We start from the raw sequence: 14,199 nt of genomic DNA on the forward strand, positions 1-14,199 counted from the left end.
GAGGGGAACAGCATAGGCGCCCTGTGGTTCTCCGCTGTGATGCCGAGCAGGTGCAGCCCTGTTTGTGCAGCAGAGATTAAAAGGAGAATACCGGTGTCACTTCCTACAGTCCCTCAACCTAATCCGTCCATATTTAGTTGACAATTCCTCACATTGAAAACACATTTTTTTCTCTCGTCACTGAGACAAACTTTGCTGTGATAAACCTGGCTTTTTAAAGTTAGCTGTTGATGGAGAAAATAAAAAGTGCCAATAAAGTAAAAGCAGAAATATGACGATGTGTGAAGAACCGTTGTATGTGTAGATGTACAGTATCTTATTCTGAGGGAGTCGTGTGATTGACAGTCAGCGCGGTGGAACATGGAGGACGTCAGTGATCAGTGACACATCCTGTCAGCATCATGTACTTACAATGTGACAGATAAATTAGGGCCGACATTTTTCGAGAGTACTGTAATTAAATACAAAGCTGCATTAAGTGTATTGTTTGATTGCAAAACTGATAAAAAAAAATCAACTCAAAGAGACAGATGAGAGACAGATTTGAGCTGTCATGGCTCATATGTCAGCATTGCCTACTTGCATATCTAGCAGACATATTCGAGCATGAATATCAATTTGGATTAGTGTTTCTGGTCTTCTGACCGACATTAGCTCAGTATTTACCCAACTTTTAGCTCTTTAAAGACTTTCTTGACCAGAAACATCAGTTTTCTGTGATGTCATGCTGGACAGGAAGTGTAACAAGAGCGTGTCAGAGCTGGTTAGCTGCATATAGCCAGAGAGTTGCTCATTATCTACATGCTCAGCTTTTCACATTACTCAGATATGTATGTGATTTGATGTTCATACCTAAAATATCACTTAATGCAGGTTTGTGATTTTTATATGTACAAAATGAATGGCTGCTAGGATAGAAGAACAAAACCCTGATTGTACCTGAAACATGGCTGACTGTAAGAAAACCAAAAGGAGGAGGAGAGGGAGGAGGGTAGATTATTGGCACAAACTGAAAACAGACAAAAGCACCGGTATTATCCTTTAATATCATATACTATACCTTCCTGCGCCATTTAAAAGAGGGCTTTTTATCAAAACCTGCCAGATGCCGTTGTACGTACATAACAAGCATTACCTGAACGAAATCAACCCGCTCCGAACATTACCCAAAAACACCACACGGTGCCAGTAGGAGTACAGCCGCTACGCCGTGTCGAAAAAAACAAAAGCTCACTCCACAGCTAGAGGCAGTCCACGAGTGAAAGCTTGGAGTATTTGAGAGCAGGAGCAAAGGTCGCCTGTGAGGTTGGCGGTTCGGTGTCGGGACACCAAGAGTGCGTAATGGATGGTTGGGGTTTATACCGGGGAGGTAAAGGCTGAATAGGTCACTCTGGCGGCCACTGGAGGTGATGTCAAGGTCGGGGGGGCTGCACATTTGGTTTGAACGAAAATATACAAAAAGAAAAAAAGAGAAAAGCAGGTGCATCTGAAGGAAACCGCACAGCACCATAAAGCTTGTCCAAACATTTATTCAGACATGTCTCAGGTCAGTTCTGAGGAAGTTCTTCGTCAGAATAAAACGTCAGTCTTCTAAATATTCTAGGAGCGAGGTTTGGAAAGCGTGTGGGATCCTTTTCAAATGACACCAAAATGTCCAAGGGAAAATTCTTTGAACATGGAGCAAAAAGGGTCTTTCATACTGCTTTCTAAAATGCAGAATTCCAGCGCTGCGGAGAATGTTTAAACCTATTAAAACTCGCTAAATGTGATGTTGGGTCACAACCCCTTTTGAAACTGTAATATCCGGAAGAAAAGAAAGGTTTTTTTTTTAGTCATTAATGTGCAGCTCTGTAGTGGAGGCAGGATGCTCCACCGGTGACCTGTGGGCCTGCAGGTGAGATGTGGGTGGAGGCCGCGGGAGGACCAGAGGGGGCAAGTCAGTGGGACTCTCCGTTGACGGAGCTCGCCTCCCCTCTGGGCGAGGAGGAGCGGGAGAGCCCCTTCTCAGTGTTCTCTGAGCTGGAGCCGTTCTGGCTGTGGAGGTCGGCCGTGGACGCGGTGCTGGACGACGTCGCCGGGGCGGCCGAGGGCTTGGCCTTCTCCTTAAAGTCCGTTATGATGACTGTCAGGTCCCCAACCGTCACCTCCAGGTGCTGGGCGCTGCTCCGGTCGATGTTTTTTAACCTCGGCCTGGTGAGAGGGTGAGAAACAGCATGAGAAGCTCAAACGTTATTTTCAGGACATGCATTGAAATGCATTCTGTTCCAATCGGCCCATGCAAAATACTATCACTGATCTACCCATGAGTGAAAGCGCCTTCATCTTTTTGCTACGATGTCACTGAAAACTCCAAAGAGCACCTTCCAGACACTGCTTTGAAATTCATTTCGGGTGTTTCCCACCCTCCTCACCTCGCTCTTTTGAAGTGCCTCATGAAATATGACAACACATCAAGCTCAGTTCATGAGGCAACACAAACACCATCTATAGCTTCTCGTGTGTATTCATGCATCTCGGTTATATATCGGATTCCTGTTGATCCCCAGCCCCCCGACCCCGTGTCAGCTTGTTTACCTCATCTTCTTGTGACTGTTCTTCTTGAGCGCCGGCTCTCTGTCGCTCTTCTCCCTCTCGACTCTCTCCTTCTTTTCCTTTTTGGGCTGCAAGGGCAACACAAACTGCTGCGTTACCTGCTGCTGCGAGACGAGCTGGGAGACGGGACGAGGCTTCCTGATCCGGGGAGAGGAAGTGGAGGGGTAAGGGGGGGGGGATAAAGAGGGAGAGACAGAGTGTGGCAGATTAATGAGAGGGAAAATCACAGTGAGCACATGGCTTCATGCTAGCGTACCACCATAATCAAGAGCCAATCGTCGCTGCCAGCGCTGGTTAGGGTGGCGCATATTGAAGTGTGCTTAACACTGACTAGCGAGCGGCGCACACACACACACACACACACACACACACACACACACACACACACACACACACACACACACACACACACACACACACACACACACACACACACACACAATGAAACCCAGGATTCAGCCATCTGTGAGATATGTGGTGTACCTGCACTGGCTTGTTTTAGGGCTCAGAGGGTAAACATTGACAAGCTGAGATCTGCTTTGGCGAACACACAGATGTGATTCACTCAGAATCTGCAGAATTCTGTGAGACTTCAGAGTGGCTTCATGCTGCATGTGAAGGAGAGAAGTGACTGTCAGTGGCTCTGATGTCGGTATGACGTCGGTATGGCACATTTATTATTAAAAGGTCACACCCTAAAATGTCTTTCTCTATCTTCCCAAATGTGGAATGTCCAATTGTCGTTGTCTCTTATTACTCCAGGCGAGGGAGTGAACTGCCATAAAGCGGTTGCCACTACTGCATGTTCTGCATGGAAAGTCATGGTCCCAGCTCTGTTATTGATGACAGAGAACCAGCGTTTGCTGATGGCAATGCTTTCCTGTTAAGTGAGGATGATGCACCTTCATACACAAGCTGCACAGAATGTTTAAAGGTGACTCCAATATCAAATACAATGTGGAACACTAGTGGTTAACTAAATGTTCTTGCAGTCACATTTCCATCCTCCATGAGTGCCTGCTGTCTCAAAAATGATACATTATGCAATTGCTTTGGCAACAGTTTGCATGCATGAAGGCTGCGATCGTATTTCTGTGCAAGAGAGAGAGAGAGAGAAAGAGAGAGAGAGAGAGAGAGAGTGTGTGTGTGTGTGTGTTTTGGGCTGGCAAGAGCCCTAGCCGAGTGGCGAGTGTGTTGAAAAGGCCATCTGTTGAGAGAGCCTCCACATCTAGTGGCTGATTTTGCATGCGCAGACACACAAACACACAGTTATATGTATGAATGCACCTATGCACATCACAGCATGCACACGCACACACAGGGCACCCAAAAGCCAAAGTGGTGGATACAAAAAATATAATGGGGTGCACATGAGAACGTATGCATGTTTTGTGAATGCGATCGTACACAAACACAGAGGCATATTGAGGCCCATGCACAAGGCTACACACACACACACACGCACACACCAGTGAGCAGCTGAAGCATGAGGGCATGGTGAGAACAGCAGAAGAGCACAGTGTGTTTCCTGAGCCCTGTTGAGCACTCCTGTTTGTAATTCGAGTGAAAAAATGAACACTGGAAACAAATTCATCAGCCAGTTTCTGTGAAATGTAAGCTTTAAACTACGGCTCATGAAATATTTCTGTGAGGGAGTGAGCTCGGTATCGTATCGATTAAGTCTCTGCAGGTAACACAGTACAGCTTCACTCGAGTGTACTAACCTGTGTGTGAACCCTTCCAAAAGTACTGCAATTACAAAACATTGAGCCCCCAGGTGCTTCAGTTAAAAAAAGTCATTTTGCACATACCTAATGCAAATACAGTAGAAAGGTGAAACACTGTGCAGCGTGTACAAATGCAGCGGACTTGACGAAACCCATCTACGAAATTAGTTTGAGCACATGGCCAAGTGTGGTTGTGCAATGCACCACGTTTAACTTAAATTAGACGCATTTTCTAAAGGGGGAAATACACAACCAGGGCTGCTGGTCTGCTGTCTTGTTCTAAGGGCAAAGCTGTTGTTTAACCATTCTGGGATGACCTAAATTGGGGCCCAGCTTCAAAGAGCCTCTTCCCAGAGTCAGTTTTTTTCTTTCTTTCTTTCCGGAGTTATCACTGCCTTCACAGAATACGCAGTGATGCTAGCAAGGCTGGAGCGAAATGCAAATGGGCCTCTTGGCCTACATAACCGCCTGATAGGGAGGAGATGTCGAGATCCTCTAATATGTCTGTCTGTCTTGTCAGCGCACCGATGCAGAACTGCTGACACTTTTTAAATAAAAGCAGAGGCCTCTCAAAAGTCCTCTGTTCCCAGTACAAGGCATTCCAAGACATTCCTTGTAACCAATACGATGAAGAAATGTCGGCTTTTCAGAGTTCGCTGATGCTCGCACACAAAACAGCAACTGTCACAACAGACCGCACCACCCTGCCCTGAGGGCCGAATGCTAGCAAATAAAATAAGAAAATGACGACTGGCTGCCTCGTTTCATAACCTCCTTTGATTTAGGATTTCTGTTCAGGTTGTCATCGTGCACCGATATGCTTCCTGTGATTCACTGTATGTGCTGAACAGATGAACTACTACGGTCTCCGTCTCTCATTAATGCAGCAAATGAGCTGCTGTATGTTTTTGCTTGATGTGCCATCAAGAACAGAAAAAAGAAGAAAAAAAAGCCACCTGAGGCTAATTATGCTCTTTTCTATTTAAAACTGAAAGACTGGCTGTGCCTGAGAGCGATGGGGGCCAAGTATAAACATATTTTGTACACCCTATCTTCTTCATGTATAACAATGAAGTAGATTCTCACTAATCGAGCCAGCTCAATAACCTGGAGGTGAAAGAGGAGACAAGCTAATATCGCTCTGCGAGGCAAAGCAGCAGGCCTAAACAGAACTGCCTCTGTTAACCCAATCAAATGGTTATTATCTTAGCACTTAGGCCTTCACTACTGGCCTCCATCTGGAAGATGAGTGTGTGTGTGTTTTTTTTGTGTCTATTGATTCCAACAGGAATTTCTGTGCCTAATGTAACGGCCTATTCTTTCTGACATTAATACTGCGTGTTGGAACTGTTGTTCCAATCGATACTTGCTCCACTCGAGCCGTCTATTCCACGGCAGCTAATGGAGTCCCACACTGGGAAATTAGGACATTACGAGGTGGGCTTTAAACACAGCAAATTCCATTTCCTTGAAAAGGAAATGGAATTTGCTGGTGTTTCAATTTCTTTTATTTTAATGTAGTCAAGAAAACATAGAGTGTAACTATACATGTGTGTTGGTCCATAGCTTCTGCTCAAGTTTCACTAGATCATTCTTAAGTTTTCAAAGTGCAAAACACTCTTACTTTAGATTAAACAAGATGAATCATAATTAAGAAGGGTTTTGCTTTTAACAGCCAGCTGAAGACAAACTCATCCTGTGTTGCAGACTGGAAAGTACAAATGCTGCCACTGATCCCACACACATTTCACTGACAGGGAAACTCTGGCTGACCCCTTTGCAAATATGTCACACACACACACACACACACACACACACACACACACACACACACACACACACACACACACACACACACACACACACACACAGTCTATCGCTATCTCTCCCTCTCACTCCTTCTGATGCACCCAATGACCTCACACTCCTCCACCAACAACAAGAACCAAAGCAGGGGAAGAACCGACGCGGAGGGAAAATGTCTCCTCTGGTCCTGATTTGGTCACATAACAAATTCAGTGTGTGAATAAACCAAGCCATCCAGAATTATGACTCAGGATGGTTTGACCCTCAAGTTACTGCCACAGCGGACAAACGGGTCATCAACACCACAGCTCACAGAGACTGAGCAGTTAACACTGATGCTGTGGTTGCGTGTGTGTGAGCCAGCATCCGTTTATAGAGACGAGGTAAAATTACCTTTGTGAAAAGACAACCGAGAAATAGAGCGGCTAGTAGTGGACTCATGCTAACATACCAACTTTAAATTAATAAAACGCGTCCTGTTTTGGGTTATTCAGCTGAAGACAACCCATGAAGCAAAACATACGCCTTCAGTTTATCTATTAAAAATACCCACTTTTAGAGATTTTCAGTGGAAAGCAACTATTGGTTTTGCGGCCTTTTCGGTGGAAAACAAATTCCACTTTAAAATCTGACCTGCGTCATCTTTTTCCAAATATACCTACAAGCGTACTCGCAATTATCTGGTTGAGAAATACTTCCTACCAAAGCACGCAGAATAAATGTCAAACCACATGAGTCTGACTGTTTTCTAGGAGACGGACCCAAATAAAACGGAACACAAACCTGACGGGCCTCTCTGGCCATTATTCCAGTCATTTACTCCTAATTAAAATGTTGAACTGCTACCGCGTTGCCTCCAAAAGGCGGCGGTGCAGAATTCTGCTGATGTTTGGACCGTTCGCTAACATTTGTCGAGTACATTGTGTGACGAGCAAACAGCCCGGAGGACAGCTGATGGACTGCAAATCAGCGCCTGTCGTGCGCTGCTATAAACGCATCTCATCTCACTGTTCTGTGATGATCGGAAGATCGTTGTGAAATAGCGTATTTTATGCCCTGTTGAACACTCTCAATCTAGGTGGAGGTGTGTGTATGTGTATGTGTGTGTCAGGTTTTCTATCAGCAGGTCATAGGCTGCTCCTCGGAGCCCCTCCAACCCGATGATTAATGTCTCTCCCTGCCTGTACATGCTACAACCATGCGTGCCTGTGTGTGTGTGTGGAAGAGAGAGACAGATGGCTCGCCCCGTCCTGTGGTTTATGACACCTTCTACAGCCCGCTAGCCACACTATACCACATTCTGCGCGCACACGCACACACACACACACACACACACACACACACACACACACACAGAGCAGTATGTCATGCATCAGTGTCACCGCAGTAATTACAGGCTTATCACGTAGCCATAATCTTGAGCCACAGTGACGTGATAACAGCCAGCTTCATTGTCCCCGGTGTACACTCAGTGTTTGTATGCCGTGCGAGTGCTAAAACCAGGAGCCCACATGACTGAGCCGGCTGTGTGACTTAGAAGAAGTTGTAATCATTTCAATGGGGCGATCTAAACACCGATTGTTGTTCTATCAATGATTTTACTCACAGGTGCGTCTTAAAAGACCCGGTTATGTTTTGTGCATAGCCCCAAAGGTGTTGCAGGACAAAACATACTAGCTCTCTGCTAACGTTGCACGTAATCAGATTGGAGAAATGAGCATTGGCGTGGGCTTTGATCGTGTCTGGTAAATGAGCTTTCTCCCACACATGTTTACAGCTAAACAACCAGATTACTTTCCGGTTTTTAAATCATTTTGATTCTTGACCCTGTGAACCGCGTGGAGGTGGGAAGCTAATGCGCATAACGGAGATGTAAGAAATCGGTAATTCATTTTATTGCCAACATTAAACTGTATTCTTGAAAGTGTGTGTGTGTGCGTGTGCGCATTTCAAAACAGATAGATTTCTTCTTCATGCAGCATTCTAATGTATGTATATAATGTATATTAGTATTCAATGGCAGCTGCACACATTTTTTTTCCAAGGCAGCTACTTTTAGAGAATAGACAGATAGAAGCGAGAGATAATGAATCCTTTCTCTTTTGCAATAGAAGTGTTGTATTGCATTCTGATCCCAAATTTAGAACCCCCTCAATCCACTTTGAAGATAAACTTAGTCTATGCAACTCGGGTCACGGTTTCACATAATCAGATGGCTCTGGCAGCTGATCCGTATCTCTCAGATGTATAATGGATATCTGCAACAACTGATCATTGGCTTGATTACAAAAGTTCAAGCAAAAGCTTTCAAAATGGCAACAATCACGTTTTTTTTCCACTGTACTACTTTAGGATTTTGGTGATAGCATTTTATTCCTTTTATCTTGTTTTTATGTGATTAATCGCCGTCTTCTTTTTGGTATCATGCCTAAAATAATGCTGGCTACCCGTTCCAGAAAATTACAATTTTCAACTTCTCTCAGTTTTATGTGGTTGTAAACTCAATCTCTTTGGTGGTTTGTAGGTCATTGTTTTGATTAAATGGTAGGGCAAGAAATCAGATGAATCAATAACAAAAATAACTGTTGGTTACTTTTAAGTATTGGTTTAATACCTTTAACACATATGTCCTGCCTTTGTTCTTTGTCTGTTGTTTTGAGTTTCTTATTTTATTTGAATGATAAATACAATCAATAAAAAGGCTGGAATCCTGCAACAGATGCTCTGAACTGCGTTATATTGGAAGCTACGTCTATTTAAAAAGGGTAGATCAACAACATTTAAGCCACTAGATCAATTACAGCGTGATTTTTTGTGCATGTGCGTGCACTGAACATGAACTGTGAGGGCGAGCTTGTGCGGAGGATGATAAAACAACATCTAAAACAGCCAGATGCTGACAGGTTGCAAGCCAGCCAGAATGGCTTGTGCTTGCTTAGGTGGAGCTGACAAAACGCGCACATCAGTCAATCTGTCATCGAGAGACGCCTTAGGTTAAGTTCAACTCCTGGAGAGAAAGAGGGAGGGAGAGGGAGAGAGGGCGAGAGAGAGAGAGAGATGCAGATAGAGAACAAACAGGAATAGCTGAGAGAGAAATGTGAACACAAACAAGAGCGCCTGAGGCAGAGAGGCAGAGAGAGAGAGAGAGAAAGACAGAGAGAGAACTAATCAGAACATGATCAAGCTCACTGTCCTGACCTGCAGAAATATAATGCCGCTGTACAGGGTCCTGAAACGCGGAGCATGCACACACAGTGTTTCCCTGGCGGGCCTGACTTGTCAGAGCTCAGCTCGGTGAACAGCAGATGCAGGTGGTGGAGGCGAGACACAGAAGAAGGTCACACGCACGCCGCTCTATTACACTCAGCTGTTAAACCCGAACCTAAACACCGTCCTCGGCCAAACGCCACCGTCTGTCAGCGCCACTTCACAGGACATGTTCAGCGTATTCAAGCTACACCACGCGCCTCGCCTTCCATCTTTAAACATTGTTGTTGTTTTTTTTAAAGATGACACTCCAATCCAGGCCACGTCATAATGGGTGCGTTGAGAGGCCTTCTTTCTCTTCTTCCAGGAAGCTCCGCCTAGAGGTATTTCAGCTGATGTAGGAATCAAACCTGTGACCTTGCACTTAGCAAACAGTCTCCTTTTAAGCACCACGCCACCGTTCTGTGACTTTCATCTGTCACGTTGCAGCTTTTTCAAAGGCTGGGACTGAGCCCAAAGAGTCGCAGCAGGAAGATGAAAAGTCCATCCACTTTCTCCCAAGTTTGAAAAGGTAATGAGGCTGCATGATATGTCGTGATCAAGAAGCTCCTCTAAAGACGGCTTTAATTAGATACCGTGAGTTAGCAGCATGCCGCAGAAAAACACCACATTATGCCTTAATTATCTGCACAAATGCATCACGTTTGGAGGCAGCGCGCATTCTCTTTCGCAAACTGTAGGTGCAGAGAGAATATTTAAACACGTCCCGATTGTGTTACCTCAAATTTGACTCCCTAGCTGCACAAGTTTCCGAGCCGCTGACAGAATTAGCGGAACGTCAGCCGGTTCCCTCTTTTGTCTCGCGCTCCCTCTCTCTCTTCTGTTTCGCTGCACCTCCTCCGATAAGCCAGTCCAATTCTGCTGATGTATCCCTGTCTTCAGTCAAACTCGCAGCCTCAACGACGTGCTTTCAATCAGCCGCCAGCTTCGGGTCCCTGCAGTAGATCATCTCTCCACATCAGAGAGATTTGGACGGCGAGATCTGCTAAACCCCACCTTCATAAAACATTCATCTCTCGGCGGCTATCTACATGCAAACTACAATATTTCTCTACCTTTTCCCCCTGAAATGTTACTTCCATCCATCATCTCGAGCACTGGCAGATCCTGTCAGGGAAAAGTGTGTTTTCACCCTGTGCCTGGTGCTGAGTGGATTTAGGCCACTTCCACAGAGCCCACACTGTGACCTTCAGGCTACGGGACACTTCTCCTAACCGGTGGACACTCATCGCCTGTGTTGAGCATTAATTCATTACTCCGCAGTAATAGCTCAGTCATGCTTGTTTGGTAAGCAGCAAGGGGATTTGTCGTGTCCTACATTTATATTCCGCATGTCGTACGCCCTTTACCACCTTTGGCTCGCTCACTGAGAACTCCACTCGTCTGTTGTGTTTCGGTCGTTAACAGCTGCAACCACCTGTGTGGCCTTTTTGCTGCAGTATTAGTCTGCGTGTGGCAGTTTGTGTACATGGCCTTCTGGAGAAAAAGAAAAGAGCATAACAAACACTACTACAACATTTCTGCAGCACTGCAATTGGCTATGACAGTAGGGTTTGTAAACATTAAGTAAGACCTTCCCGTGGTCGTTCTCTTTATTTGTCAGGGGTGTAGCGAGGAACTCTGGGTCCGGGCCAACTTCCCCAAAAAATGCCCAGATGGGGAAGACAAAGAATGTCACTGCTTTTGGTGACGTGAGGATTCAGACAGGTTCTTGGCAAAGCTGTGGGCCGCTTGCTTTTACGGAGGCACACGCGCACGTATATACACACACACATACACATACACACAAAGTCCCTGGAGTGTCCTCTCAACAATCAACGCTCAACTGCAATAAGCTGAACCCTATGACAACAGCATGTCTGCTGCTTAATCGCTTTGTTTGTGTGAGCAGAAACGGTGCACTTGAGTGCGCATTTATACTTGCGCGCCTCAAGAACATGTGTGTGTGTGTGTGTGTGTGTGTGTGTGTGTTTGTGTACGAATATGCATGCAGTCATGTGTAAAATGTGCATGTTGAGTGCATCTGTACGTGTGTGTGTGTGTGTGTGTGTGTGTGTGTCTCTGATGACAGCGGGCTGATTAAGCTGTTGCATAGTAATGAGCTATGGCTGTCTGTCTGGCAGCTGCTCTGACAACCTCTTTTCACAACTAACCCTCCTCCCACACTCATACACTCAAGTGCACACACAGGCAAATAAGTGCATGCACCAACACAAAAAACACCACGATTATGAAAAGGCATCAAAGCCGGCGACTGTGCTGACGTGTTATTGTTGTAGTTAAATCATTGGGCAAGTTGTACTAATGCATGAGAGGATACATTAAAGAGGAAGATCGTGTTACAACACACACACACACACACACACACACACACACACACACAGACACACAGACACACAGACACACAGACACACACACACAGTTTCCCATGGCCAGAGCTAACGGCTACACTTCCTCTTCACCCTTTGTTGTGTTTTCATCCTGATAATGACTGCCACTCAGGAATAACAGTCATTTCCTGCCTCAAATCACTGACGTCAGGACAAAGTACCCACCAGTGTGTGTGTGTACCTACATGCTGTGTATTTGTATGTTAGCACCTAAGTGTGTGAGTTCATGTGCATGCGTATTGGAAGCATCCTCTCACCCCCACCCGTCGTCTGTTACAAATATCTCCGGGGCAACAAGATGGATGTGTGTGTGTGTGTGTGTGTGTGTGTGTGTGTGTGTGTGTGTGTGTGTGTGTGTGTGTGTGCTTAAAGAGCGAGCCATCCCTCTCCCTCATTTTACGGAGGTCAGTGTGAACATGAACAAGAACATGGAGACTATTGCACTGCTCAGATGGAAACATTTGGAACGAGAATTAGCATGTTGAGCTTGATCAAAGCTCGGATAAAGTAACATATTTTCCTTTGCACAGAATCATACGACATAAATGCAGGAAGCACTACAAGACAAGAACTAGGGCACACCGTGTTTGTGTATGGTAACTGTCTGTATTCTACATAGAATAGTAACAGAGGGAAGGTTTAAACATCTGAAAAATACACAGTTATTTTAATCCATTGTCTCATGATACAAATGCACAAATTGCTTAGAGGGAGGGAGGGAGGGGGGATTAAACTGTTCCTCATTTTGTTCTGGAGGGAGGGGGGGCTGCTGAGTCCCCCTAGGAACCCCCTTGGGGACCCACTATAGCAGAAAAGACCAAAGGTGGTGTATATCCATCGCCTTACCTTGTTGACGTCCCCTTCCTGACATCACACATCATGCACTTAAAAGCCTCTGCCGTGTTCTTGTACGTGCACACGCTGCAGTCCCAAAACCCCTCGTCGGAGGAGGGCTTCGGTTGACGCTTCGGCCTTTAAAACAATAAATGTACAAACAAAAAGGTAAAAACAGAAAATTAAAAAAAAAAAACGTAAAGAGGTGGTGGGAGAGAAGAGGAAGGGGGGCGAGAGGAGACAACAGTGAGTTCAGCTCGCATCCACGAAGGCTATCGATAGCAAACATCTGGGTAAGCCTATAGGATTTAGGAAATCATCTGCAAGCGCGCTGTGATCCGACCCTGTAATTGGCGATGAGGTTTTAACACCCGCGCGCACACACACCCGCACGCGAACACAGACACATGCAGTGAGAGAGAGAGAGAGAGAGAGAGAGAGCGAAGGGAGAGAGAGCGAGAGAGAGCGAGAGAGCGAGAGAGAGCGAGAGAGAGAGAGCGAGACCGTGGAGAAAACCCATTTTTTTCCGTGCGCTTGTCGTTGTCCGCTCCCCTTCCTAGCTTGAATATCTAGGACGCAATGACTCGGTCGTTACCTTGTGGGACTCCTCTTGTCGCCCATACCAGACCAGGGTTTATCTGGAGGTTCTGAGACGAGCAGAAGTCCGGTTATTTCCAATAATTTTAGCAAAGAAGCGATGCGCCTGTGCCGCTCGGCTTCCAGCTGTCGTGGAAACTCCGCTTGGGAAAGGGTCACGTGACTCGCTTTGGCCAATCAGAGGCTGGGTTACTTCCGAGGCTGACATTCCTCTTGATGAATATGTGCCGCCTTCTTGTACCCGTCGTAAGCTCGTACTTCTGTACACTGAGGGTGTTGAATATTAATTATATTACACGAATTGGTTATTTTTGACAAACGTGACCCGTTAACAAGCGTTTCTTACGCAGACTAGCGGTATGTACCCATGTTTGCACACCGTCAATCGGGAAAAAATGCAGAAAAACGCGTTATTATACTCGGTTAGATTTGAAAGCCCTTGACACAAGCTTGATTCACTGCGGATACGAATATGGTTCATGCAAAAAAAAATCTAAAACTAAAAGAAAACACCGAATATAAAATTAAAATACTAGTATTATTAACGTAATGAACACATAACAGCCTACAGTGACTTGTTACATTTATGATTGTACGTACATTTAATGCATACTGTGACGACTAGTGTTCGCATATAATATACTTACATTTATTTGCAGCTATTACCTCGGTTTCATAGACTGTAAATCAATTATCCATGTAATGGGAGCAATAGCTAGTTAATTTCCGAAAGCACTTAAATGCAACAAAAGCCTTAGATGATAATGTTGCTTCTTCAGCAATGTCTAAAAACCGCTCTTATCGGCTCACTCTACTGGGAATCGTCTCATAGCCCAGCATCTTTGGATTTGACTCGCAGACGGCAGAATTGCCGCATCAGTTTAGATCACCAGCGAGCACATTAAACATCGGGGAATCCCTCGCTTTATGTGCGTGCTGACGCAAGAGAGCACATCAAAAAGCACATTTTCAAGCGAACCACTAGC

At 45.4% G+C, this 14,199-nt stretch overlaps 1 protein-coding gene across 1 annotated transcript; it reads right to left on the bottom strand.

The window, feature by feature from the left end:
- Positions 1-1,021: 1,021 nt before the first annotated feature.
- LOC306752432 (YY1-associated factor 2-like) lies at positions 1,022-13,339 on the bottom strand. The gene is made up of 4 exons (XM_079236188.1): positions 13,212-13,339; positions 12,629-12,754; positions 2,575-2,730; positions 1,022-2,190 (listed from the first exon to the last, which is right to left on the bottom strand). Exons 1-4 carry the CDS (start codon positions 13,235-13,237, stop codon positions 1,938-1,940), a joined length of 561 nt encoding a protein of 186 aa, XP_079092314.1. The 5' UTR covers positions 13,238-13,339; the 3' UTR covers positions 1,022-1,937.
- Between the last annotated feature and the right edge of the window lie 860 nt (positions 13,340-14,199).

The sequence above is a fragment of the Taurulus bubalis genome (assembly GCF_910589615.1).
Source record: "Taurulus bubalis genome assembly, chromosome: 20".
NCBI classification, from domain to species: Eukaryota; Metazoa; Chordata; class Actinopteri; order Perciformes; family Cottidae; genus Taurulus; species Taurulus bubalis.